Raw genomic sequence first — 27,887 nt, forward strand, 5'->3', positions numbered from 1 at the left:
CCCCGAGCCCGCGGGCCCCACACTCGGCAGGGCCGGGCGAGCGCCGCCTCGCGCGGTCGCAGCCGTGACGTAGTGCGAGGCGGTGGCGCATGCGCGGGGCGGGCGGCGATGGCGGCGGCGCGGTCCCGCGCAGGTACCGCGGGCGCGGCGCGAGGGGCCGGGGGCGCGCGGGGCCGGCGGCTGCCCCGGAGCGGGGCCGGGCTGGGCTGGGCTGGGCCGGGCCGGGCGGGGGCCGCGGGGCGGACCGGGCGGCGGGAGTTGCACGAGGAGGAAGGTGGAGAAGGAGGAGGGGGAAGGGGCGGGAAGGCCCCGCTTCCCGCCCGCCCGGCCCGGCGCCGCCGCCTCCTCCGCCTCCCTTTGCCTTTCGCCCGTGCGGCGCTTTCCGGCCGGCGGCGGGGCCCGGACACGCGGCCGGCAGCGGAGGCTGCCGAGGGGGTAAAGGAGCTCTCGCGGGCCCCGGTGGCGAGCGGCCGGCGGCGGGGCCGGTGCGGGCCCGGCCCGGCCCGCGTGGTTCCCGGGCTGCCGCGGCCGCCGGGCCCCGGTGGGAAGGAGGCGAGCGGCGCTCTGCCGCCAGCGCTGCCCCGCGCCCGCCGGGCACGGCCCTGCGAAACCAATAACCAATATAAATTCTGGCTTCCGCAGAGTCGCCTTTCCCTCGGTCTGCCTGGAATTGGGAATGCGCTTTTGCGTTTTCAGTCGCGTTAGTCCCGATTCCGGTGGAGATGGCGGTTGTGCCTTGGGAAAATAAAATAACTTGCATTACAACTTTCTGTGTTCCCCGTACGCGACGCATGTTGCCCACCAGGCTTTAGGGATGTAAAACTAATATTTCGAGACTGTTTTTTTGTTTTTTCCTTTCTGGTTTTGATGTTTGGGTTTTGGGTGTTTTTTTTTGTTTTGTTTTGGTTTTTTTTGTTTTTTTTTTTTGGATGGTTGGGTGTTTGTTTGTTTTTTTTTCTTTCCCCTAGAATTAAAATAGTCTGACGGTATTTGTTTCAAAGATTGCAGCTGTGCTTTATTTTACTAGATTGCAGTTACGGAAGATAGACACCCGGGCGATTCTACCTTCTGCCATGGCTCAGTTTGGAGGACAGAAAAATCCCCCTTGGGCTACTCAGTTTACAGCCACTGCGGTGTCTCAGCCAGGTCAGTTTACACTCGGTGTTTGAACCCTGACAGCCTGTAGATTTGGAGATTCCATACTTGGGTATGCGCTTCCAAGTGGCACGATGCTGACTAACTTATCTAAAGTCTATTTAGGTGCTTTAAATCGGGAGGTTTTTCCCACAGTAGAGAGTTTAAAAGTCGTTGCGTGATGCTGTCTGTTGGTTTTGTTTTTTACTTGGTTTTCTTAAGGGGTGTGAGTAAAATCCCAGGTGAATTTGTATTGATTGTTTCAGTCAATAAACAACGTCTTGAGTTAGTCATATCCCAAGAAGTGTAAATCAAATTACCTCCTATTAAATTACATGGTTCTGGACTAAATAATATCAGCTCTTGTAAGGCATTACAGATTTCTTTAGTGCTGCTTGAGTTTTGTTTCCTGGACAGCCTGAATCAAAGTTTACAAATTATTTCATTCCTTTGTTTTATTAATAGATTAGAAATGATCCACATAGTGGGAAGCTCTCTGAAATTTGTTACTTGGATGAGAGGGGGGGTATTTTTTTTTAATGCTGAGTTAGAATTCAGAGGTCCCTGTGATCACAGGTATTACCCTAATAATGGTAGAGAGTTTCCTTTGATTTAGCTGAGCAGTGTTATTAATTAGTGTTGTATTAATTAGTGTTAGTATTATTAGTGTTTTTAACCAGTGTTGCAAGCCACTGGTTAAAAAAACCTGGCTGGCTCCATTTGCATGCTGGCTTACAGCACAGAAGGTTTGAGGCAAGGATGTGAAGCTTGATGCATGATAAATTTTGGTGCTTCCATTTCCAGTTCTGGAGCACCTTGTGCTTCTCTTGAGTGCAAATAGTTTGTTAATTAAAAGTTGGAGTTGTGCAGTGTGAAGAGAGTTCAGCAAAGCTGTGGCACTCAGAGGGTTCTGGGTTTGACATGAAGTTCATGTCACACCTTTGTCGGTGGCAGCCTGGCAGAGGTTGGGAGTGGGTGACATTCTTTGGAGGTGCATCTCTGGGGTAGGAATCCTTGTCCTCTCCTGACTCAGTTTCCTTTCCCAAGGTGAATCTTGTGTCTGCAGTGGCCACTGCTCCACTCACACTGTGCATCCCCAGGGAGTGACCACCCCAATCCCTAACAGCTGGAAAGGGTTGGGAGTGTGGGAGAGACTTTTGATTCTTGTGTCAGACTGGGGGAGGCACTGGAGCAAAGAATGGGAGCTCCTGGGCTGGACTGTGTGTTGGCTGATGTGACAGCTGAGGCATCAGCAATGGTGGGGGAAGGTGGAGCACCAGCTCCACGGCCTGTTCCAGAGGGAAAACTGCACAAAACCTGCGGGAGGAGCTGGCAGTCATCTTAGAGCTTGCTGAGGTGGGAGCAGCAGGGGGCCCTGGAGGAGGGGTGGATGGAGCATGCATCAGCTTCTTAACCTTTTCTTATGCTTGTGGCTCTGCCTGGGCCAGCCACTTCTGAGCCTCCTTATATTAGAGAAGTGCCAATGTAACTGGGATGGTTGCACATCCACCTTCTTCTGTGCTAGCTTCACGTTCCTTCATGTTCTGGTGTCCTCTTCACGTGTTGGTGTCCTTTCCTGGTCCTGCTGCAGTGCATCCTCTTTCTTCACTGAATCCAGTCCCTGGGATTCTTCTGCCCAGCTGCTGTTTTAGTACATACTTGTTCCCCTGCTTTTTAAATTTCTAATACATGCAAAGAGCACAGGAAGCATCGTTTGGAAGGTGAGCAGTGCTCTTTGGCCCTGCTGAGTGCTGTAGAACAGTGTTTCTGCTTGAACTTGCCCCTTTCAGTGTGAAGTTGTGACCTTCCAGGGAGGCTGTGTTCCCAAGGAAGAGGTGCTGTCAGAGTCAGGTGTGCTGACCAGCTTCACCTGCTGCTCACCTGTGTTGCACCCAAGAAATGGTGCAGATTGGCTTATCCTGGTGAACCTCAGTGTTAGTTAACTCATTTTAAAAACATCCTTTGAGAGGGTTGGCCAAAGCTGTTACATGCCAGTTGTTTTTATCCAAGTGTCAGGTTCCTTCTCCAGAGCTTTGAGGTGCTTGGATATGAGGGAAGGAGATCTGGATTTTTGTGACACACAACATGATGTATAGTTTTTTTCAAGCTGTCAGAAGCAGTGAGTGATGCTGTTAGAAACCCAATTTGATTATTGCAAAAAAGATAGTGTCAGTGTTGGGAGTTTGTTTTTCATTGCTTTGGTTTAGGGATTTTTTTGGTGGATTTTTTAAAAATTTCTGATGTGGCTGCTGTCTTGGCCATCCCTGGTGAAGAAGTAACTAAATGAGTTAAAGCTCTTAATTATTAAGGTGTGGCACCCTGGTTGTAGATGAGTGCTATGTAATGAAGGGTCTGTGTTCCCTTTGGGAGGGTTTATTAATTACTCCCTGTGGAATTAGAAGAGGGGTGGGCAATTCCAGGTGCCAGCAAAGATGGATGTGTGAAGTGAAACTCCTACATGTAACACAGTGAATTTTTGTCTGCTCCTCATCTCATGCTTTTCTGCATCACAAGACTAAAACCAGAATAAAGCCCCCGCCATGGTGGTTGAGGATTGTTAAGGAATAAATTAAATCATGCCTACTACAGAAAATTACTTTGAACTTGCATAATGATGTGCAAACTCCTGCAACGCCTGCAAAGGAGAATTCCCTCCTCCTCTCTAGCTCTTCACTTTGGCACCTCTCTGGTTTGTGTCATGGGTTCTGATGCAAAGCCTGGTTTTATAGCACTGTGGTGCTGGGGAAGTCCCTGGCTCTGCTGTGTTGGTGTTGCCTTTGCTGTATCAAGGTTTAATTGTGTTGGAGTGAGGAAAGGAGCAGCTGACAGAGCTGCAGTGCCTGGAGCTTGGTGCCTGTTAGTGCTGCTGGCCCTGTGAGGTGGCTGAGCCCTGTGTCAGGACAGGGTGAGCATGTGCTGAGGCTCAGCCCCTGAGGAATAGGAGCTGTGCACAGTGTGCTGGCTGGCTGTAAACACATGTCCCATGACAGATAGGCTGAGCCTGGGTTCTGCTGCGTGCCTGTTAAATGAGTGGCTTTGGAGCAGGTTGGGTGATGTTTGTATTGCAAGTGTGTGAAACTCAAAGAAACTTGAAAACCCAAGGACCCAATCTCACCATTTCTGACAGCTGTGAGCAGTGTCCCAAGCCCTGCATAGGGTACTCCTTGTCTGTAATTCTAATAAACCTGTGTCACTGACCAAGGGGACATCTGTAGCTGTAGTATTTTGAAGATGTTTCCCTAACTTCTAGGGATTTTTAGGGTTTAGGGGTAGGAAGAGGGACTACTAAATACTGTTTGTGGTGGTTGCAGCAGAAATGTCTATAACCTAACCCACAGCTGCAGCCTAGGACCCCAGTTTCTGTCTGTGCCTTTCCAGCTAGAGGTGCCACACAGTGTTTGGTGCCAGTGGGAGTTGTTTGCACTGCATTTGAAGGAAGGCATCTCCATCACTGCACTCACTGAGATGATTACAAATCCTGAGAAGCTATTGTTTGCCACTGCAGATGCTTGTGGTAGTCAGATGTCAATTCCAGACACAGTCTGATTCATTCTCTGTCTCTTATTTTTCTGTGTGATTTTTCCTTTTTGTTCTTTCTTTTTCTTTTCTTTTTTTTTTTTTTTTTAATTTTTAACTAGTAATGCAAATTCAGTTGCCTAATTAATTGGAGCCTGTTTGACCAAGATGAGTACACAGATGAAAGGCAGTCAGATGAAAGTCCTGGAATACTTTGGGGCAAATCAGTGGGAACAAGATACAGCTTTGAAAAACTTGTTACTACAGGTGTTATCTTTTGAGAGGATCTTGGCTGTCTTTTGTCTTTGCCCTTTCTCTGTAGGTTGATCTGCAGTGTTGTAGACTATAGATACCCAGTTAATATTAAATGCTCAAAAAGTGACAATAGAGATGGCAAAATTTCTTGGTTTTCCTTAGTTGAGAAAATGGGATAAGGGTCTTAGGATGGGCTGGGAATTGCTTGAGATAATTTTGGGTTGTGCTGAAATGGAAATTGCCAATGTGAAGCCAAAGAGCTGAATAGTCCCAAGACCTGGTTTTGGAGTAAGCATTTTTGTGGGTACTGTTGGTACACAAAGTAGGAGAAAACTTGTGAAATTTGCTTTTGCTTGTGCTTCCCAACTCCATCCCCCTGTGCTGGAACAACACTAGGATAGAACTTTGGACTGAGTGACAATAGCTGGTATAGCCACATGTGTTCAAAGGTAAAAGCATGCAGCAAATGTCTGCACTAATGGGAATTTCTGCTCAGCATGTGGAAGTAAGAGGAGAAAGATGAATGAGCCAGCAAAGTATTACAGGCAAGAAAAGTGAAAGTTGTCCCAGGATACAGCAGCAAAGCTTGTAAATTGTATTTAAAGGTCTGTTTAAGGTGTGTTATGTGAGACAGTGGTGAGGATCCAGTTGAGGGTGTCCTTCTGGATGGTCCAAACTGCACATTCAAATTGAAGCTGGTGGTCAAGCAGGAGGCAAGAGGATGAAGACAGTGGAGGGTTTGTCAGGAGAGAAGCCTCAAATTTTGTTTGCTGGCTTCTAAAGAAATGCAAATTTTGGAATTTTCCGGGGGGAAAGTTAATGAGATGCTGTACACTGCAGAATGCTTGATTTCACTTTTAAAATACTGTTACTTCCTGGAATGCTTATGTGGCAATATTTGATACAGATCATAGTGATAGGAATGATTTTCAGTGCTGTTTATGTATTTCTTTCCTGTTTCCTTCCAAAATTCTAAGATGATCAGTGCCATCAGCAAAGACTGCTCTGCTGCAAAGGACAGTGTGGTAGGAAGGGTGACATTATTCAGGACCTGTGGAGTGGGGTACAGCATTATGGTAACAACCACCAGCTACAAGCAGGGTTTTACTGCATCCCTGGATCAGGAATGAAAGGTTCCTTTTGCATCAGTAAGAACAGTGTGGAGCACAAACTCTGCAGGAATACTGTAAATCTGTTCCTCATTCCATTGTGTGTCTTTGATGGCTTTGGAAGAGAGGAGAACTGTGTTCATCTTGAATGTTGCTCAGTTCTGAAGATGGCTGGCTGACCTGTTTTTCCTGGCAGCGTGTTTCCCTGCCCAGTTTCTCTCTGGTTTTATTTAAGCATGTGGACAAGACTGATAGTTTAATGAGGTGATATTTGATCATGCAGCTGCTGATAACTTTTTTAAAAACTCCTGCCAGAGAGGGAGCAGGTTTCCAGATAAATTTGCAGTTTTTTGCTGAGATTTGCATTTTGCAGGGCTCTGTCACCCAAAAGATCCCTCTGTAAACCTTGTTCAGAAGCATAGCCTGTGCATAGCTGCTCCTCATGATTTGCTTATGTTCTGTGGTGAATTAAAAGCTGGCATGACAATAAAATAAACTAATCTTTCCTTCTAGGCAGTTTGAGTCTGGGCAGCACAAACCCTTCCTATTAAGAGCTGGAGAGAGCTTGAGTCCCCTTACACATGCAGACTGATTAAACTCACTGTTGTTCCAAGGCTGTTCCTTCTCCACCAGCCCCCACTTTACATGGGACAGAGACAGCACTGAGTGAAGCAAAAACTTGGTGATTTCAGAGCACATATTCCATGAGCCTCTGTTTCACAGAGTGTTGTCACAGTAAAGCTTTCTCTTGCCCTCAATAGAATGCAATGTACTAATTTACAGAGCAGAGCAGCAATCTTCATTTGGCTCATCCAGAGCCTGGAATACCTTCAAGGAAGCACACGGGGGTGGGTGCAGGTGGGGATGACAATTGCAGAGCTTTAAAATCGCAGCAGCTCCAGAGAAGGGAGCGTAATCGTCTCTGCTCCTCTGCTGAGGTTCACAATTGGTAGATGAATTTAGAAGAAAAGCTTGGTAGATCAATTTAGAAGAGAAGCTAGTGGGATGTGATGCTTTGTGTTCAATTGGGAAGTTGAGCACCTGCGTGAGGCCGGAGCATCGCGCACCGCGTCCTTCGGGAGCCGGGCGGGCTGCGGTGCTGCGGGCGCTCACCGGCCCTGTTCCTTCCCTCCCTCCCTCCCTCCGCAGCTGCCCTGGGTGTGCAGCAGCCCTCGCTGCTGGGAGCCTCCCCGACCATCTACACGCAGCAGACGGCGCTGGCAGCCGCGGGGCTGACCACGCAGAGCCCCGCCAACTACCAGCTGAGCCAGAGCGCCGCGCTCCAGCAGCAGGCGGCAGCCGCGGCCGCGGCCCTGCAGCAGGTAAAGCACACACCGCGGCCGGCGCTCCCCGAACTGCGTAAAGCTAAAGGATCCAGGAGGAAAGGAGAATGGAAAATGGTGAACATTGCAGTGTGAACCTGTCTTATCCATGGCGGGCGGTGGTTGGGCTGTGGAGGAGCTGGGTATTTAGCCCTGTGGGAGATTGCATCTAAACTGAGAATCTCAATATCTCCCATCACTCTATATATATATATATATATTTCTCCTTTATGGGATTTTGCACCATTTTGTAATGTGCCTTAAATACTGTCTTAAGTGTCAAGGCTTAAGAAAAATTGCTGACTTTAGCTAGAAAGAGAACATCAGGGCCCGCTCTAAAGGCTCAGAATATTTGTTTTGAAAATTATATACACTGATAGTATTAGTTATTTTTAAATTAAAATTGTTAAATGTTAATTTGTTTTATCTAGAACTTGCTAAGCAGGTAACTTATATTTGATATTATTGTGGTAATAATTCTCCTGTTTATGCGATATTTTGCTTTTATCTGTTTCAGCAATATTCACAACCTCAGCAGACTCTCTATAGTGTACAGCAACAGGTTTGTCTGATTCTTACTGTGTACATCACAAATAACTTTAAATAATGTTGATTGTGTGTCTTGTAGGATTTGTCTCCGAAATCATCCTCATATGGGAAGTTGTTAAAGAAACTTAAGTAACTTAAAGAAACTTTGTGTGGCAAAAGAGAGCTTGAAGTTCATAAACTTGGAAAGATGTATGCAGAATGGAAACCTGCCTACCTTCCTGCAAAAACAAATTTTAGAAATCCTTACTGTTCCATGTGTAAATGATTCTCTGCTGAACTTTGCTCCAAACAGGGCCGTGTATTTTAACTGCTGGAAAGACGCTGTCCAAAAACGTTCCCTTTTGGATTTTTATTATGATCTTCTAACTTAACAGGATTTTTTTAAAAAGAATAAAAGTACAAGGGAATTACAGGCCTAAGCTGTTCCAGCTGCCAAAATTTTTTTGGTATTGCTATTAACTTACCGTTCAAAAAAATTTAGCATTTCTCCTTTCTGTATAAACCTGGGTTATACAATCTCAAAAGTAACCCCACAAGCACAGTTTTACAGATGTGCAAACTGCTGAAATGACCAAGCCCTAAAGAACTATTAACTGATTCAGATTAAGCAAAAACTCTTACTTGTAAAGAAGAGGTAGAATTGTACAATTTCCTTAAGCATATAAAATTAATTTATAACTTTATTTATTTTAAGTTGCAGCAACCTCAGCAGACCCTTTTAACTCAGGTTAGTTTGGTTTTATTGTTTGGTCTTCATCCCCAAACACAGATAATGCAAGAGTGCAAATTTGTGACATCTTGGTATTTTAATCTGTAAACTGAACTAATATGAATGAACATTTTATTGGTACAGGTTTATTTTATCCAGATGTTAAAATATGCATAGCCTTGGTTTCAAAAATTAATAGCAACCTCTCTTCCTTAATCTCGAAGGGAACATGTGTGTTGATTATATTTTAATTTTATTTCTGTTTGAACTTCAAGTGTCCATTTGTTTTATACCAAATAACAAATGGGGAAAATAACAAATGGGGAAAATCTTTCTCTTCTTTGTGAAGGAATTTAATTTCCTGTATGAACAGTATGTGTATAAAAGAACCTTGCTGAGCTTGACAGGTTTAAAACATGCAGCCATTTAACACATTGCAAATTCCTCTAGTTCCATTTTCACTTGAACTTTTAAACAGGCTTTATAAAGGTAAAAATGTTTGACTTGATTCCATTACCTTACTGTGTTCTGCTTTTGACCTGTTGAGTTAGGGAAGGGTTTGTGTTTTCCTCAGCCTTTACTGACCTCTGATATTCCAGGTGGGATAAAAATGCAGAATGACCTTTTAAGCGTTTATTCCTAGCAAAGCTGGGAATTTATCTCCACTTCAGGCCCACTCTGTGGCTTGCCTGTAGATAGTAATGCAGTCTTCATGCTTTTTGTCTGGACAAGGTACATTTTTTGGGGAAAGCTGACTCTTGTAAAAAAGAAGGATAAACAAAACCAGTCTTCATTCAAAGTAAGAAACGTATCATCTTCAAAAACCACAAGAAACTTCCACCGTCTGCAGATGTCTGTTCTAGGTGCTCTAGCCATGTTCAGGTGCTGTCTCGGTGGCTGGAGGAGCTGCTCCCTGTCGGTGTGGCAGCTGTGACAGCACTGAGCGTTCCTTTGTTGTGCCTGCAGCCGGCGGTCGCGCTCCCCACCAGCCTGAGCCTGTCCACGCCCCAGCCGGCGGCGCAGATCACTGTCTCCTACCCCGCCCCCCGCTCCAGCCAGCAGCAAACCCAGCCCCAGAAGCAGCGGGTCTTCACTGGCGTGGTCACCAAGCTACATGACACCTTTGGCTTTGTGGATGAAGATGTCTTTTTTCAGCTTAGGTAAGCTGTGAATGCTCACCTGCAGATGTACTTTGTGATGCTCTCAGTAGTCAGAGGTGGAGGTGATTGCACATTAATTCTGTGTGCAGTAGTGTTGTTTTCAATCATCGGTGAAAGTCAGGTTGATAGATGCTAAGTCTGAGGTAATTCCTGTGAATTTTTGAATTTTTTTAATAGAAGCCCAAAGCTGGGAGCCCCAGAGGTTACTAGCTTCGTATAATAGGGAATTGCAGAATTTGTGGGTGATTAAAAGCATGTCTTAACTTGGTACTGTTTGGGGAACTTTTCCCTTAGGGCCAAAGACAGGGAATTACTAAGTTCCTGTGCATACCTGAGCTGAAGCAGCTAGCACTAATGCTGAATTTGGGGGTAGATGCTCTTCCTGTAAGCTTTTTTTTAATGAATCTTACCTACTTTCTCCTGTCTTCAAACATAACATGCAAAAGACCTAGCTAGAGAAGCCTCTCACACACATTTTCTGTAATGTTTGCAGCGCTGTTAAAGGCAAGACCCCTCAGGTGGGTGACAGAGTTCTGGTAGAAGCTACTTACAACCCCAACATGCCGTTCAAATGGAATGCCCAGAGGATCCAGACGCTGCCCAACCAGGTAGGTGTGGCTGCAGGTGCCAGGGGCAGAGGCTCAGCTGGAGCTGGCTCCTGACCCACCGTGTCTCCCCAGAACCAGAGCCAGGCACAGCCGCTGCTGAAGACGCCGCCGGCCGTCCTGCAGCCCCTGGCGCAGCAGACCTTCGGCGTGCAGGCACAGCCACAGCCACAGTCCCTGCTGCAGGCACAGATCTCTGCAGCTTCCATCACACCCCTGCTCCAGACACAGCCTCAGCCACTGCTGCAGCAGCCACAGCAGAAAGGTGCTCCTTCAGTGCATGCCTTTTTGGGGGGTCACTCTGGTAGGAGGGATGGGGGGGTGGGACAGTCGGGACTGACGGAGACCAGAGATGTCTGAAGCCAGGTGGTGGAACTTGGGGTTTATTGCAAAGGGCTTGGGTGCAGGGACCTGCTGGCAGCTGCCAGCCACAGCTCAGAGCAGGCCAGAGAGAAGTAAAGAGAGTGGTAAAGAGAGAGAAGGCAAGAGCGTGGAAAAGAGGATGAGAGAGTAAAAGAGAGGATAAGAGAGCAAGACTCCCATTACAATACCATAAATCTTCTGTGCTGAAGATTCTAATTCTCACTAACCAATCTAGTACAAGATACAAACCCTATAGCATTTACATACAGCCTGTAAGAATCATTACATTACCCTACTGTGTTACATTTTAAACCCTAAAAACTCCTCTTTGGGCCCTTTCTGCCAAGCCAGCGGGGCCTGCTCTGACCCTTGGAGCTGCCTGCAAGCATAGGGTGTTGTTTCATCAAAAGGAGATTACTTTCAGCCAGCCGTACCATTGTTTTCCAGTTGTTCAGTAACTAAGGTATCTCAAAGCTTGCTTGCATTTCAGTCTCCCTTATAGTTTCCATATTCTCAAAATCTTTTGCCAGGCCATCATATTTATAAGGCTTTCCTGTTTCATCTTCCCCAACAACTCTGGTGCTCAGTGGGTGATGGTTATTTTCTTGTTAATCAGAAGGTGGAAGTAATAGGTGAAATAATATGGAGGGGACTCTGCTGAGCTTTCAGATTGAATGTTTTCCTGCACCTTTGTGCAAGGCACATTGCCTTCAATAGCTTAGAAATCACCTGGTTAGTGAAGTCCTCATTCCTTTGCATGTTAAGATTTTGTAATCCAGAAGCACATTCATAGTAGTTTTTGTTCCTTCTCAGACAAGTTGGGGAGTGGAAAGCATTAATAGCAGTGCAGTCCTTCAGCATCTTCTGCAGTTTTCCACAAAATCAGGTTTCACAGTTGTGTTCTTAAAGCTGTTGTTTCTTTGCTTATTCATTTCAGTTAGCCAGGTTGGCATCTGAGGGAAGAAACACTGCCAAACATGGCAAATCTAAAACAGAGGTTGTGAAGTCTCTCAAACTTTGAGTGGCTAAGGAATCAGTGATAGAAGTGATAATATTAGGACTGGTCTTAATAAAAGCAAGGGCCGAAGAACCAAAGCAGAATTGTTTTGCATGAATGCTCACTACAATCTAATTAGTCCTAGTCAGTCATTGGTGTTTAGTAACATTTGCTCCACTTAAGTCAGTTGCTGAAATGTCTCGAGGCAAAGAAATTACCTGCTGAGGGATTGATGTAGCAGTATAATATATTGATTTAGGAATAAGTTTTCAGGATTTTTATGTATGAATAGTCTTAAAATGAGGATTTCAGTTTTCCTTCAGTTCAATGAGTAGGTAGTTTATCTTAAGTTTTTGAAAAGGTTTAGCTGTTTATTAAGATGAATTCTATGTGCTTAGGTTATGTTAGCTTCCATCTCAAGGAGATGCTTTTAAACCAATTTCACTTTGATAGAGTGTCAGTTTGCCTCAGTGAAGAAAAGCTTAGGTCTCTTGGGTTTCTTGGGGTGGGTATTAATAATGGATAAATTTGACTGTAGGGTTAGGTTAGAAAATGTACACAAGTGAAGCAGCTGTAAGCAGCAGTGTTTGCCAAGCGTAGGCAGTTGCCCTCTGTTCTGTGTTGATGCTGTACATTCTGTTGCAGGTGGTTTGCTGCAGCCCCCAGTCCGTCTGGTTTCACAGCCACAGCCAGCTCGAAGACTTGACCCGCCATCCAGATTTTCTGGGAGGAATGACCGAGGTGGAGACCCTATGCCAAACCGAAAAGATGACAGGAGGTATGTGGACCAGATTGTGATCTGAGCATTCCATAAAGACCTTTCCTCACCCAGAGCTGAGCTGCTTGCTCCAGAGTAGGTCAGCAAGAGCCACAAGTGGTGTTACCCTTAGGAGTTAGGGAAGAGGCTTTATCTCCCTGAAAGTGAGGAGTTGTTATCAGTTTCTCTTGTAAAGAGACTCTACTGAAACTTCTTCCCATTTTTGAGTTGTCTCTGCCAGTTGTGCTAGAAATCATTGTGTGTTACCAGCCTGCAAAAACATTTGCTTTTTGTGTGTGTTGTTGAAGCCGTGAAAGGGAGCGGGAGAGGCGCAGGTCCCGGGAGAGATCCCCGCAGAGGAAGCGCTCGCGGGAGCGCTCGCCGCGGCGGGAGAGGGAGCGCTCCCCGCGCAGACCGCGGCGCGTCGTCCCCCGCTACACCGTGCAGTTCTCCAAGTTCTCCTTGGACTGGTATGTTCCTGGTGCCACCTGTTTGCCTACGTGGCCCAGCTGCTGTGAGCTGTGTCAGCCCTGACTGATGTGCTGCATGATGATCCTGACTCTCAAGCTCTTCCCTTTTTAAGCTTTTTAAATGAATTTTGCCTACTTTCTTCCATCTTTAAATAGAACATGCAAAAAACCTACCTAGACAACTGTATTATGGCTAAGAACCTTGTATGGTGAACTTGTTGGAGGTTCTGTGTTATTTTAGAGTGCTATCGCAAAATAGCTTTATTGCATTGTTTAGTGAATATTCCCTAACGTTCCCTATCCACCTAAATTGGACGACTGTTAAATAGTTACTTTTTTGTAAACTTCATCCATGGCATTCAAATGTAATGTTCTTGAGATTTTATATATCCAGCATCAAATGTACAATGGTTGTATTGCCAATTAATGCACCTCTTGATGATGTACTTTGTTAATAACTCCTACTTGCTGTGTCTTTACATACTGCCTGTCTTCCAGCCGTAGCTGTGACATGATGGAGCTGAGGAGGCGTTACCAGAACTTGTATATCCCCAGCGACTTCTTTGATGCTCAGTTTACGTGGGTGGATGCTTTCCCTATGTCTAGACCATTTCAGCTGGGAAACTACTGTAATTTCTATGTAATGCACAGAGAAGTAGATCCTATAGATAAGAACGCTGCTGTCCTTGATCCACCTGATGCTGATCATCTCTACAGTGCTAAGGTTTGTGTGCTTTTCCATTGATACCACTATTCATTAGAAGTTTTTTGATCAGTAGGTTGCAAAAGTGAGCATAACTGAGCTGAAGGCACTCTGCAGCCATTTGAGCAAAGTACAGTGTTTTAAACTTTTCAGTAAAAAACTAGTGCGTAGAGCTTAAAAAATCGCAACTGAAATTCAGTTTTTCTGTTACTAGAGCTGTGCTAAATCATGTGTTTACAGAGGGCTCTTCCATTGTCTGCACTCAGTTGCAGTGATGTGATTATAGGAAAGAAAGCCAGCTCCTGCAAGATCTCTGAGTGATTTCTTAGGCAATTCATTTGGAGTAGTTAATGGAGTCCTTTTTATTCCTTCAATACAAACTTGATGGAAAACTCTCAAAGCAAGAAGGAGTGATGATGTTTTAAACCTATTCCATTGCTGAAATAATCTGTGGAAAAAAATAACTGAACTCTTTCTGTGCATATTGTGGTATTCTTTTTAGTGGTATTTATTTTCTTTCTTTCTTTCCTGTTCATCTCAATATTTATTGTTTTGCTTGAAGTAGATTGAGATCTATCTTTAACATGTAATACTTCTAACACAGATTGGCAAAATCTCAGACCTATTTTAATGATAAACTTCAAATGGAACAGATTTTAGCAAAACGTTTTGATAAAGGGGTCTTATATATATGATTGCAGCCCTTGATGCAGCATATTTTGACATTCACAGAGAGAGAGACTTAACTTGCCTTCTGTGTACAAAAACAGTAAAGCTCAAGTATCAGACATGCTGGTTTTTCAGGCTGTTTGTGCAGAGCAAGAGCTGCCTTTCAGAAGGCTGAGCTTCAAAACATAGTAACTGAGAAGGAGCATCCTGCTTTACCATACACCTGTTTAGGGTATAGAGCAACCTTGTTAAGTTTTGGTATGTGTGTTTGTGAGTTGTGGTCCTTGTTCATCAGTTGTGGTGAGCCCTTCACCAGACTGCTCTGACTTGCACCACAGGTGATGCTGATGGCTAGCCCTAGCATGGAAGATCTCTACCACAAGTCATGTGCTCTGGCTGAGGATCCCCAAGAACTTCGTGATGGATTTCAGCATCCTGCTAGACTTGTAAAGGTAAATATGCTTCCATGCCAGACACTTTTGGCAATAAAGGTTGGTTATAGAGCTTTACTGGTTTTGACAGTAAGAGAGGAGCTTGTAGACAGCTGAATGATGACTTCATTTTTCCTCTCAAGAGACCTAGTTCATATGTCAATTCTTTTTCCACTTTATAGGAGGGAGCCTCACATTTACTGCTTTGTTCCACTTAGTCAAACTAAAAGAATTAACTTTGTTAGCTGCTTTTTACAAGCCCTTGCTGATTTTGTAAGGGCTCAGCTGTGAAGAGAATACACATGAAACAACAGTTAAGCAGCCATTGTGTTAAGTGAAACTTAACCATTAGACTGAACGAGCTGTGAGTGCTATGGTGTTTCAAGACAACAGACTTGTTTTCCAGTTAAATTCTAACTTACAGCACACGGGAGTACTTTCATTTATAGGTATGATGCTCTTGTGGTCTCTCCTTCTGTAGCTTTTCTTCTTCACTTTTAAGCAGGCTCGTCTATAAACGTGTATCAGAGTTAAGGCACCATTTATGTTACTGTCTGTCTTTTGGGTTAGAAAGCTTTTAATTGCAAAGGGACAAGCCTATACCAGTAAACAAACTTGATGGAAAATCTTGAAAGCAAGATTGAGTGATGATGTTTTAAACCTATTCCATTGCTGAAATAAATGATCTGTGGAAAAAAATAACTGAACTCTTTCTTGACTGATTTTCATTTTCAGATTTCAAAATAATTGCACGGTTTACTCACGGATTTCAGTGTGTGTGCTATGAAATATTCTTTGCACTTTGGGAAAATGACCTTTTACCCCTAGCAGGGGAACATTCAGAAGACTCTTTTTGTCTAGTTTTTAGTGGGTATGAAAGGCAAAGATGAAGCTATGGCTATTGGAGGACACTGGTCCCCCTCACTGGATGGACCTGATCCAGAAAAGGACCCTTCGGTGCTGATAAAGACGGCAATTCGTTGTTGCAAGGCTCTTACAGGGATTGACTTAAGTGTGTGCACACAATGGTAAGTACTGCCCTGCAAAGTCAAGTACACTGTAGAAAAAATACTTGTCTGTTACCAGGACTTTAAAAAAAGTAAAACAAAAGAAAAGGCTGGAAAAACCCTTTTTTCTTTGTCAACTGCTCTTGGTAGTTCAGGTGAACTACTCAAAGGATGTTCTGTTTGGTAATCAGCTTGATTGGTGCCAACACTGCTGAATACTGCATTAAAAACTAATTAAAAATTCTGGGTTTATTTTGACATGTTATACTGTAATTTTTTTAATGAATGTGCGTTGAAAATATTTTTCATTTTGTGCATAGCTGGAGAGGATCGTCAAGAGAACTTCATTTCATTATTCTTTTGTTATAAATAAATAGCCGTTTGTTATACAGCCATATTTTCTCTTGATGACTTTCTGTCCTGCCTTAACACTCACTGTGGTTGTACCAATCCTGTATGCTAAATTTGAAGTTCTTCAACAACTTCTCTTTGCACATAAAACCTCCTTGGGCTAAACAACAAGTTTTATGAAAAGCATTTTGTCGATTTTCCTCCTTTTCAGTTGCGATACCTTTTTACAAGTGTGCCAGAAGAGAAAATATGGCTTCCATAATTTTTTTCTTTAGATAAACCTCAAGGTCTTGCAGCAAAATTTCTTTACTTGATGTGCTACAAGTGATCTAGGCTCTTTAAAAATGTATTGTAGAATTTTTTTTCCAACATGCTTCTTCCCTTGCAACAGGTACCGTTTTGCAGAGATTCGCTACCATCGCCCTGAGGAGACCCACAAGGGGCGTACAGTTCCAGCTCATGTGGAGACAGTGGTTTTATTTTTCCCGGATGTTTGGCATTGCCTTCCCACCCGCTCAGAGTGGGAAACCCTCTCCCGAGGATACAAGCAGCAGCTGGTCGAGAAGCTTCAGGGTGAACGCAAGGAGGCTGATGGAGAACAGGCACTGAACGCTAATCCCTTTTTCTATTTCTGCTTCTCACAGGCACAGGAACACAGGCACAAAATGCACACCACATACTACACAACATACATACATAGGAGGAACATAACTGGTAACAATGACTGGTAAACCAGCTTTCAGCAGTGTAGTGAATGTTGCTTTTTATTTTTATTTCAGCTAGTTCACTAACTTTAAATGTGGATGCTGATATCACAAACGGAATTAAATTGTGCTTACGATGCGCAGAAATTGTTATCGTAGACGTAGTTGCTGGAATCTGGGACCAGTTGTTGAGTGAGATTCAGTTTATGAATAGCTGTCTTCAAACATTTTGCCATTTTCTGAAATTCCTAAATTCTCTCTTGTGGCCAGTTCTAATTGTGATATTTGAAATTGAACAAACATTAGTCTGAAACATCTGAATTTCAGGCCACGTGGCTGATCAGCATCTTGGAATAAGGGAAGGTCTGACTGAACAAAGAGTAATTTGGGGGATTTAAAATGTGGGGGAAGATCACCCGCTGTGTGGTTACTGGAGACCAGCAGTGTCTGTGTAACCCCAATATCCTTTGTGGTGTCGCTTATCACCCTTTTGTGTTCCACAGATCTGGCTTGTATTGGCTGAGTGGCACTGTGATCATTTATAAAGTGGTAGAATGTGTGTGTGAACTTGTCTAAATAATAACTTTAGGAGAAGACTATCTGAAACAGTTGTGACCTTGCACAGATCAGCAACAGAATTTAAAAAATAACTGAAATGCTTTCAAGCTTTCTGAATGATAATTTTGAAATTTTATTTGTCAGGATGAAGAGGAAAAGGATGATGGAGAAGCTAAAGAGATCTCTACGCCTACACACTGGTCTAAACTGGATCCAAAAACAATGAAGGTAACAAACACTTCTGAAAATTTGTACTTTTACATTTATAGGACATGACCTGAAATGCAGCAGTATGTTCCCTTAACTGAGCAAGAAAATTCAGTAGTGTTTTGCTGAATTTATAGGTAGCAGATGTGGTATCACAGTGTGCAGGGATGACTCCTGGTTGTAGAAGGTGAATACAGCTAATTAAATCTATTCTGAACTTTGTACAATTCAAGGCTATCACCTGTGATACATGAACTGGAAAACAAGAGTTCTCCTGTAATCTGCCAGATCATTACTTACATTAAGAAATGTGGGGTCTAAAATACTTACAAAATTGTACATTTTTGTACAATTACTGCCTTTGTAAACTTTGTCAGGAGACATAATAAAAAGTTTCCTCAGAAGCAATAGTAAGAATAAACTATTTTACTTTAACAGAATCCTTTCCCTGCCTCTGTGAAAAGTTCCTCAGCAAGAAGTTTTTTGTGGAACACATCAATTTAAATGCAATGTTTTTTTGTCTCAGTAGCTATTAGTATTTTGCAGCACGTGTTTAAAAAGTATAGTTGACTTTTCAGTGCTGTTGATTTTTACCTCACTTTCTCTACTAATGCAGTGTTTTGTGATGTCACTGCTTGGTCCCACTGACAGAGCTTTTATTCACCAGGTAAATGACCTTCGCAAAGAATTAGAGAGTCGAACCCTTAGCTCCAAGGGACTGAAATCTCAGCTGATAGCTCGACTGACAAAGCAGCTGAAAGTAGAGGAACAAAAAGAAGAGCAAAAGGAGCTAGAGAAGTCTGAGAAAGAAGAGGAAGAGGAGGAGGACAGGAAATCTGAAGATGATAAAGAGGTTAGGATTTGAACATACTTGATTTAAGTCCTAAGCGTATATAAAATATTTCTATAAATATGTATAAGCATAAAAAGTAGAGGCATGTGCCTACTTCTGCTGGGATTTTGTTCTCAGGTGACTGTACTGGGAACTCTTGCTGTACCTTGAGCTGCTGAATTTGGAAGAACTCTTGGCCAGTTTCAATTATTTCATGTCAACCAAATCAGCTCAAATGTGCCACTAAGGGTGTCTGAATTAATGTTTGACCTTAAATCTAAGGAAAAATAAATTCAAGCCTCCTGAGAAAAGCCATGCTGAAGATGAGTGAACACACTTTACCTGAACTCCTTCAACCTGCATGAAAAGCAGTTGCTTAGTTCTGTTAGGCTCTGTGTCTCACAGTCCAGCTTCTTCACGTGGCAGATGGTTTGCTTGGGTTTGTTTTCCCTTATTATGAAGCTTTAATCTTTACTTCTGGATACTTGCTGTGTGTTGGAGTTTCTCAGTTTTGTGGTTTGTAGTTGCAGTACCTATTTGCTACTTCACAAAAATTGACAAAATCTGTGCAATAAGGCCAAAGCTCAGCCACAGAAAGTGGGCAGAGATGTCTAGAGGATGGCTTGTGCTTCAGTTGCTTTTAAACCTGCCTTTTTGGATGTTACCTGATAATCTGTCTGGGGTGATTGGAAGTTTTATATTTTTACACATCTCTGTAAACCTTGTTGAGGGAGGAAAGGCCACGTGCTTGCTAATTCTGTCAGCTGCTGCTGCCTTCTCCCACAGCTTGGATGGGGTTCAACTAGCTTGGGTTTCCTGACACAGCTTTCTTTAGGATTGAAGGGGAGCAGTGATTGTGCTGGCATTTTAAGAAGCACAAGCTCTGCCTTGACTTTTTTTGTAGGCAGGAGACTCCAGTATTTGTGTCTTGGCAGTCAGTAAGATGGTGGCATTTTACATTTTGTAACCCTTTGTTTCATTTGCATCAGGTGTATCTATAGAGATTGCATTTCCATAATCAAGAGTTAGATAAATTGTCACCTGGTAACTGTTAGAACTGTGTTGGCTGTCTTTGGAGAGGTGAGGTATGAACCTTTCTCTTCCTTTGTAAGGAGTAAAGAGCTCACTTGACTGTACAGCTGTGTGTTCCTTTCAGCAGCTCAGGCTTTGCTTTGCTCAGGAAAGCAGTGAATCCCAAAAACTAATGCAGAGGCTGAAACTTCAGCTTTGGAGTGTGGTGTTTGTGAGGTTTCCAGGATGAGATGAGAGATGAGGAATCTGACTCTGTGTTCTCAGAAGGCTGATTTGTTATTTTATGATATTATATTGTGTTGTGTTATAGATATGATATGTATACTATATTATACTATATTATACTATATTATACTATATTATACTATACTATACTATAGTATATTATACTATACTATATTTTACTATATTATACTGTATTATACTATATTATAATATATATACTATATATACTATACTATATATATTATATTATGTTTTTTATATATTATATTATAGAATGCTATACTAAAACTATGCTAAAGGAAAAGAAAGATACAGACAAAAGGCTTAACAAGAATGATGATAATAAAAAACTCCTGACTGACCCCTCAGAGTCTGACACAGCTGATGGTGATTGGTCATTAATTAAAAACAATTCACATGGAACCAATCAAAGATGCACCCGTTGGTAAACAATGTCCAGACCACATTCCCAAGCTGCCAAACGCAGGAGAAGCAAATCAGATAATAATTATTTACATTTTTCTCTGAAGCTTCTCAACTTCCCAGGAGAAGAAATCCTGGTGAAGGGTTTTCCCAGAAGATATCAGGGTGGCATTGGAGCATGCTCCATGTACGTTTTTGGTCTCCCTTTTCAGGAGGAGGAAAGGAAGCGGCAGGAGGAGCTGGAGCGCCAGCGGAGGGAGCGGCGCTACATCCTGCCGGACGAGCCGGCCATCATCGTGCATCCCAACTGGGCAGCCAAGAGTGGCAAGTTTGACTGCAGCATCATGTCCCTGAGCGTGCTGCTGGACTACAGGCTGGAGGATAACAAAGAGCATTCCTTTGAGGTAATGCAGCAGTGCTGCTGGCACTGAGCTCCTCTTGTTTCTTTCTAGTTGTCGTTGAAGATTCTTGAATTGCCGAGGCTTTGGTGCACTCACTGCGTGGTATCCAGAGGAATGCACACACAGGTTTTCAGATGCAGAATGGAATTTGTAAAGTTGTCTAAGGATTCCATGTTCAAAGCAGATAGTAAGAAATCTGACGCTTCATAAAATGATGTGACCTCTGATGTGGTTTAAGTTGCTAAAATGGCACCTTCTCGGGGTCTCAGGGTCAGGATGACCCTGAGATGTGTTAGAGAGTCTCTTTTCCCAGCCTGGCAATCAGAGAAGGAGTCAGGATTCTTCTGCTCTGCTTTTCAAGGTTGTTTATTTTTTATCTATAACATTCTTTCCCTGACCCACCAAGGTCTGTCTGGCAGGTTGGGTTGTGGCACACTGACACTTTCAGGCTGGTGTTATCTTTTTATACTACAAACTACATGTGCTTTATTTACAATAATTTTCCAATATCTATCACCTATGTTAGACAGTGTGTTCCTACTCTAAACCAATCCAAAAGTGCCACCATCACCCAGAAGATGGGAGGCTAGGAAGAAGGAGAAAGAAGGACAAGGCAAGCCCAAATTCCTCCATCTTGGGACCTTGAGACCCCATTCTAAAAACCCCAAAATTCTACTTTTCACCCCGTGACAAGCTATCATTCTGCTTAAACTTTTGTGGCTTGCAGATACTCATATAAGATTGGTAATTTTTTCATGGATCATAATCAAAGGCACAGGGGTCTTGGGCTCTGTGCCTAGGTCTCTGAGCCCCCTAGCAAGGGCTCAAGCCATCCAGGGCAGCCAGAGGGATGTCCTGGGTTCCAACAGCACCTCATAGCTATTTTATCATAATTTTATATAAGTTTTTAATACATGTTTTAAAACTTTGTGTCACTTCTTTATGTGCAGGTATCATTGTTTGCAGAACTCTTCAATGAAATGCTTCAGAGAGATTTTGGTGTCAGAATTTACAAAGCACTGATTTCTCTCCCAGAGAGAGAGGACAAAAAGGACAAAAAAAGCAAAAAAGATGAGAGAAAAGAAAAAAAAGAAGAAAAAGATGATGAAACTGATGATCCAAAACCTAAAAGAAGAAAATCTGGAGACGATAAAGATAAAAAAGAAGAGAGAGATGAAAAGAAGGTCTGCAGTTAGTTCATATGCAGTCTAGCCTGTCTGGGTCAATATTCATGTGTTTCTATTTCTATTTACATTACTGCTTTCAGAAAGTCAGCTCTTGTAATGTTAGTTAATTGATTTGACTTTTTGATCTATTTAAATATGCTTCCATTATATTCAGTAATTTAAATTTTTTACAGGTGTATTGGGGGTATTTTAACATTCAGCTGTATCACATAAATTTGTATCTGTGTTCTTAGGTGACTGAGCATAAATGTAGGCAAATTTTGACTGGTGATAAGGTTCTTACTTTGCTGGGTTTGGATTCTGACTAGATAAATATTTAGGAAGTTTTGTTTCAGAGGGAAGATAAAAGGAAAGATGATTCTAAAGATGAAGAAGAACCAGAAGAGGACAATAATCAAGAAGAATACGATCCAATGGAGGCAGAAGAGGCTGAAGATGAAGATGAAGGTATCTTGAACTATGAATTTTGTGACCTTTAACAAATTTTTTTTATCATCACTGATCATGTTCTTTCAAGCTGGAGGACGCACTGGAACTAGACAATTTAAAATTGCATTGTTAAGCTAATTTAATTATAGGAGTTTTGACCAGTTCTACATCAGATGTAAGTACCTTTAGCCAGGCACTCTGTGAACAGAGTGAATGTGAAGTAGCTGTGGTGCTCCAAGTAAGGCATGCATATAGAAGTGGTTTTATTTTTTTCAGAATGCAGACCACTCGCAACTCCCATTGAAGTCAGTAGGAGATGTGAGTATTCAGCACCTCTGAAAAACCAAGCCACTTTTACGTGCCTGACTTCCTACTCCTCAGTTCTGGAATGCCATCTTGGTTTTGGCTAGGACACAGTGTAGTGTGGGAGCTCTTCAGCCCGTGTTACAAGAGGTTGTGTTTTGTTTGGGTGGAGTTGTGTTGGCCTGAAGAAATAGGGGAAGGCTCTGGAGGGCTCTGCAGGCAGTGGCAGCAGCTCTTCCCCTGCTCAGGCATTCAGGAAGGTGTAAAACATGGTGTGTGCTTTTTTCTTTGCACTTTGGAGTAGTTGCCTTTCTTTGGAGAGGTTTTGCTAGACATGTGGGTTTGAACTGTGTGGATTCTGCAGTCCCAGCATTTTCAGTTTTATTTTTTGCAGTGTACTGCACCAGCCTTAAAAAATGATGCTAATCTGTGGTTTCCAGAATAACTCCTGTTTGCTTATAATTGGTCTGTAAGAGTGGCCTGGGCTTGTCAGTTCTGTACAAGTGCTGCTGCTTCCCAGAATCTGTCCTTGTGCCATTCCCAGCCAGGAGCTGCTGAGAAAACCCAACAAGCCATGGAGGTGCAGGAGAAAGTAATTGGTTCTCAGAAAAGGGTTGGTAAAATGAGCCAAGTGCTGTAATAGTTTTTCCCAAATTTTCCTCCCAAGGAAGGTGAGCTTAAAGCTGAACTTGGCAGATGATTCTCTGACCCAGGACTTGTAGGGAATGTACAGAGCTGTATGCCATAATCCATCCCAGCAGCTGTCTCATCCCTTTCTCTCTTTCGGTCTAGTTTTACTGTACTGCCTACCTTTAGACAAAAAACCTGCCATTTGTAATTAACATCTAATAAGTGATGTGATCTGTAACTTCTTGGAGAATCTAAGTCCTAGGAAGAGTAACCTCTCCCTCAACATGAGTATAAGCACGTGATTTTAATTACATAATGTATCTGGGTTTTATTATATGAAATATTTGAGAGTAAATAATACTGAATTGGAATAGGAATAACCATAGCTGGGTGCAGACTCTGCCAAGCCTCATTAGGGACAATTGAGGTAATTTCCTGCACACCACTTGGAGATGGAGATGTTGGCAGCACTCTTTTTGGCCTATTAGCATTTGTTTTCAGCTCTTCTGTCCTGTGTGTGAAACAAACACAGGGAAAAAATTATAAATGGCTTATGTTAAAATAGGAGTAGAGAAAAATTGGAATTTAACAGGACTCACTTCAATGCAGTTTTGTATTATTTTTCAGGGAAGTATATTGTAGATGTTTGGGGGTTTGTGTGGACTTTCAGAGTGGCACCATGTATTCTGGTAGTGGTTATAGAATGGTTTGCTGGGGGTGTGTTGAATTTTCTTTCTGTTTTGCAGACCGGGACGAGGAGGAAATGAACAAACGGGAGGACAGAAAAGAGGGAAATAAACACTGTAAAGAGAGGGCATCTAAAGATAAAGTAATTAACACCTTTCTTAATGACTGCACAGACCTTGTTAGAGGTGTCCTAATTACAGCTTAGCTTTATTTTTATTATAAGACCTTTTCCCTTTGAAAACAGCTGTTAAGTAAATGATTGAGGGCAGAGAGGATGTTTCCTATTTTTTAATTAGATTAATTCTGTGACCATTTTTACATACTAGCATGAACAAAAGGAAATTGTGTCTACCAGCTATTAATACCCATTGTGAAAGATTACTTTTTATATATAGCTTAAATTAGTCTTAGATAACGTGATCTAAGTAGGTAATTGATAGTAACATTAATTACTTGACTTAAAGTACCAATAAAATGAACAGAGAAAAAACTTCTGTTAAGTCAGAAGTTGGTATATTTTTGGAATGATATTTTAACTCCCTAATGATCCCATAATCAATTTTCTTTAGGAGAAAGACAAGACCCAGATGGTAACTGTTAACAGAGATCTCCTGATGGCTTTTGTTTATTTTGATCAAAGTCATTGTGGATACCTTCTGGAGAAGGACATGGAGGAGATCCTGTACACTCTTGGACTTCACCTGTCACGTGCTCAGGTTTTGTATACTGCTAAAAACCTTTCCAAATGTTACAGGACTGTTTGAAGTGGGAGAAATGTAATTTAGCTTCTAAAGGCTTTGCTAACATTCCTGATGTCTTAGTTTTATGCAGCCACTTCATATTCACAATGAAATTAGAGTTCAATCATTTGTAAATTGACTGGAAGTGAAAAGGTGAAGTTTGCAGCTTATAATATGCCCATACTGTAGATATAGCTTTTGTCTCTAAATTGTATTTATTCTTTTCTAAGTTTTATTCTTACTATTTCTTATTTTTTGCATTTTAAGCCCCAATATGTTAAAATTCAAAAAGCTGTGCAATTTCTTTTAAGTTGTCCAAGCTAAACCATTCTTGTTTAGGTAACAGGATGTCTGGGTATTAAATAACACTGTTGTTTCTTGCCATGTGTTGTAGGTCAAGAAGCTGCTCAATAAAGTAGTGCTTCGAGAATCTTGTTTTTACAGAAGACTAACAGACACTTCTAAAGATGAAGAAAACCAAGAGGAGTCTGAAGAGCTGCAGGAAGATATGCTAGGTGTTTTTTTTTTTTTTTTCCTCACAAACTTCCAGAGAGTTATTTCTATGTGATAATGAGAGTTCTGAGGTACAGAAACTAACTGAGCCAGTTTGGAAAAGTAAATCTTTGGCAGTCAAAAGTAGGGTGGGTTTTAAAAAAAAAAAAACAGGGATTTTGTGCTTCCAACACATAATGTTTCAACTCTAGGATAAATCCTAATATCTTGGAACAGGAAAGAGACAGAAGTTAATGTTCAATATTGAACATCATTCTTTGTTATTAGTTTTGAAGTCAGGAGGCTCAGAGCTGCAGGTAGTAGAATGGAGCCTGAGTTTCGGAGACAAATTCCTGCAGGAAAGAGGCGTAGAATGATGTCTTGAAAGAGAACACTGCTTTTTGGCAGGGGGGAGAATTGGGGTCAGGAGAAGGAGAAAAGTGTGAGGGATAGACCAGCAGCCTTGAGTCTGTATTTGTTCTCCTGAGAAGTGTGTGAGGTTGGTCTCTAGAGAATGACATTGTGGTTATTGAGGGTAGAGCAGCAGCCTTGGGTCTGTATTTGTTCTCCTGAGGCTGGTCTCTAGGATAACCCTGTGGTTATTGAGACAGACCAGCACTTGAGGTGTCGGAGGTTGATCTCTGGAATGACACTGGTTATTGAGGATAGAGCAGCAGCCTTGGGTCTGTTTTCCTGAGCAGTGTCTGGGGCTGGTCTCTAGGATGATGTTGTGGCCATTGTGGATAGAGCAGCACTGAGCAGTATCTGGGGCTGCTCCCTGGACTGACCCTGTGGCTGTTGGGGACAGAGCAGCAGTGCCTGGGGCTGCTCCCTGGACTGACCCTGAGGTTATTGAGGACAGAGCAGCAGTGCCTGGGGCTGCTCCCTGGACTGACCCTGTGGTTATGGAGGACAGAGCAGCAGTGCCTGGGGCTGCTCCCTGGACTGACCCTGTGGTTATGGAGGACAGAGCAGCAGTGCCTGGGGCTGCTCTCTGGACTGACGCTGCTGTCCCCCTGCAGGGAACCGGCTGCTGCTGCCGTCGCCCGCGGTGAAGCAGGAGTGCAAGGCCGTGGAGGAGAACGTGGGGCTCATCGTCTACAACGGGGCCATGGTGGATGTGGGCAGCCTCCTGCAGAAGCTGGAGAAGAGTGAAAGGGTGCGGGCAGAGATTGAGCAGAAGCTGCAGCTACTAGAAGAAAAAACAGGTGGGATGTTACTTTGAAGCTTATAAGGGTGCAAGGCACTGAGACTTCTTAAGTAATCAATTTGGGTAATGTTTGTGATCTAAATTTTACTCGAGTTGAATGCAAGACTTTAAATGTGCTCAGAATTAAGTAGAATCAAATGGTAATTCAGTGCAGTTTTTAATGTTCTTTAAAAATTAGAATTATGGTGATGCACGCAAATAGAATATTGAGATGCAAAGTACACAGCATTGGAAGTGACTTGATGTTTTCATTTCTTCCCTTCCTAAGATGAGGATGAAAAAACTATACTACAACTGGAGAATTCTAACAAAAGTCTGTCTGCGGAGCTGAAAGAAGTAAAAAAGGACCTTGGCCAACTGCAAGAAAATTTGAAGACGTCAGATGATAAAAAATTGCAATTTGAGGGTCAGCTGAATAAGACAATCAAAAATTTAGCTACTGTTATGGATGAAATACAGAGTGTTCTCAAACAGGTACGAATTTTAATTCCATTTTTTTATTATTATAGGCAAACTTCTGTAAACTAATTATTGAAACAAACACTTCAATATAAAAGCAAGAGAATCTCAGTAAAATGAGTTTTAAGCCAAACCCAGAAGCTCCAGAGCATTTCTACCCTTCAGTTTTTCAGGAAGATCCTGGAATTGGTTATAACTAACAGTTCACAGTCTTAAAGATACAAACATCTGTGTCTCATAAAGCAATATCTGCTGCTTCACAGTTTGCATGAGAAATAGAGATTCTACAATTCCTCTCATCCTCTCCCTTTTTTTTTTTCCTTTTGAAGGACGTTGTGAAGAACGAAGATAAAGATCAGAAATCCAAAGAAAATGGAGCAAACGTATGATAAACTGCTGCTGTTAGAAGAATGGTGTTACATAATGTAATATAAATCATGATACCAGAATGTATGGGAAGTGATGCATGTTTGATTTTAGTAGTATAAATATCTTAGTTCCAAAAGATGTATAAAGTTTTATGAATGTGTCTGCTCCAGAAGATTGCTTGTAATTCTTAGGATTCAAGTTGAGACACTCCTCGAGTGAAAATAATTTTGCATTGCGAAAAGTTTTAGGATGAACTTTGTTATAGTTTTAACCCTAATAAAGTTCATCAAGGTAACAAACAGTAGCAAGTATTTAATTACCAAATGTTTTTCATTGAAGTCTAGTGAAATCAAAATTTTCATTATTTATAGACTTGCCATTTTTCGGTTTTTGTCTTTATTTCGGTCTAATTAGTCTTTTTAAATTCAAATATAAATCACAAAGTAGCATGCTGCCTAATTTTACAAGTAAAGTTTTTTTTAAAAAACAGCTTCTTGGATTTTTTTTTGTTTTCACTTGTCACAACTTTTTTTCCCTTCCAACCATAACTTTCTTTCCCAAATCTGCTTGTATTAAAGCCTTGCAATATACAGCAGTTTGGATGAGTTAAGAAAGCAATAGAAACCTACCAGAATACTGGTAGAGTTGTGAGATTTATATGAAAATACATGGGCCTGGTTTAAATGTGTTTCATTTGTGTTCACCACATTGTTCTTACCTTTGGATTAATATATATACTCCTTTTGAAAAACAAATGCAGTATATTGGGATGTACAGTTGGATACCAGGCCAGCAGATGTCAGAATAATGCCTTACATGGGGAAAAAGCTGCCAGTGTCAACTGCCTTGGGTTCAGTTTGGACTGCCCAAGTGGGTAATTACTGCTAAGACT

The 27,887-nt window shown here is 42.4% G+C and overlaps 1 protein-coding gene and 2 non-coding genes across 14 annotated transcripts; all 3 read left to right on the forward strand.

Annotated features, from left to right (window-relative positions):
- CCAR1 (cell division cycle and apoptosis regulator 1) lies at nucleotides 1-27,484 on the forward strand. Of its 12 annotated transcripts, none has more exons than XM_050976039.1 (26): nucleotides 1-133; nucleotides 1,028-1,146; nucleotides 7,164-7,414; nucleotides 7,854-7,898; nucleotides 8,580-8,612; nucleotides 9,561-9,754; nucleotides 10,248-10,362; nucleotides 10,435-10,624; nucleotides 12,365-12,497; nucleotides 12,785-12,946; nucleotides 13,445-13,670; nucleotides 14,657-14,770; nucleotides 15,611-15,777; nucleotides 16,499-16,709; nucleotides 17,514-17,597; nucleotides 18,244-18,429; nucleotides 20,301-20,492; nucleotides 21,440-21,673; nucleotides 21,997-22,123; nucleotides 22,382-22,423; nucleotides 23,785-23,867; nucleotides 24,295-24,441; nucleotides 24,860-24,980; nucleotides 25,980-26,165; nucleotides 26,436-26,641; nucleotides 26,956-27,484. In XM_050976039.1, the coding sequence occupies exons 1-26, from the start codon at nucleotides 90-92 to the stop codon at nucleotides 27,013-27,015; spliced, it is 3,672 nt and encodes a 1,223-aa protein (XP_050831996.1). In that variant the 5' UTR covers nucleotides 1-89; the 3' UTR covers nucleotides 27,016-27,484. The 12 variants fall into 12 exon arrangements, with proteins under 12 accessions (XP_050831996.1, XP_018776340.2, XP_050831999.1 ...); XM_018920795.3 differs by having other exon boundaries at nucleotides 8,586-8,612; XM_050976042.1 differs by having other exon boundaries at nucleotides 7,164-7,336.
- On the forward strand, nucleotides 14,058-14,121 carry LOC115485568 (small nucleolar RNA SNORD98). The gene has a single exon (XR_003946332.1). It is a non-coding gene; the product is annotated as a small nucleolar RNA SNORD98 (small nucleolar RNA).
- Nucleotides 15,392-15,459, forward strand: LOC115485569 (small nucleolar RNA SNORD98). Its single transcript, XR_003946333.1, has one exon. It is a non-coding gene; the product is annotated as a small nucleolar RNA SNORD98 (small nucleolar RNA).
- Nucleotides 27,485-27,887: the final 403 nt, after the last annotated feature.

This window comes from Serinus canaria, chromosome 6 (genome assembly GCF_022539315.1).
Source record: "Serinus canaria isolate serCan28SL12 chromosome 6, serCan2020, whole genome shotgun sequence".
Lineage (NCBI taxonomy): Eukaryota > Metazoa > Chordata > Aves > Passeriformes > Fringillidae > Serinus > Serinus canaria.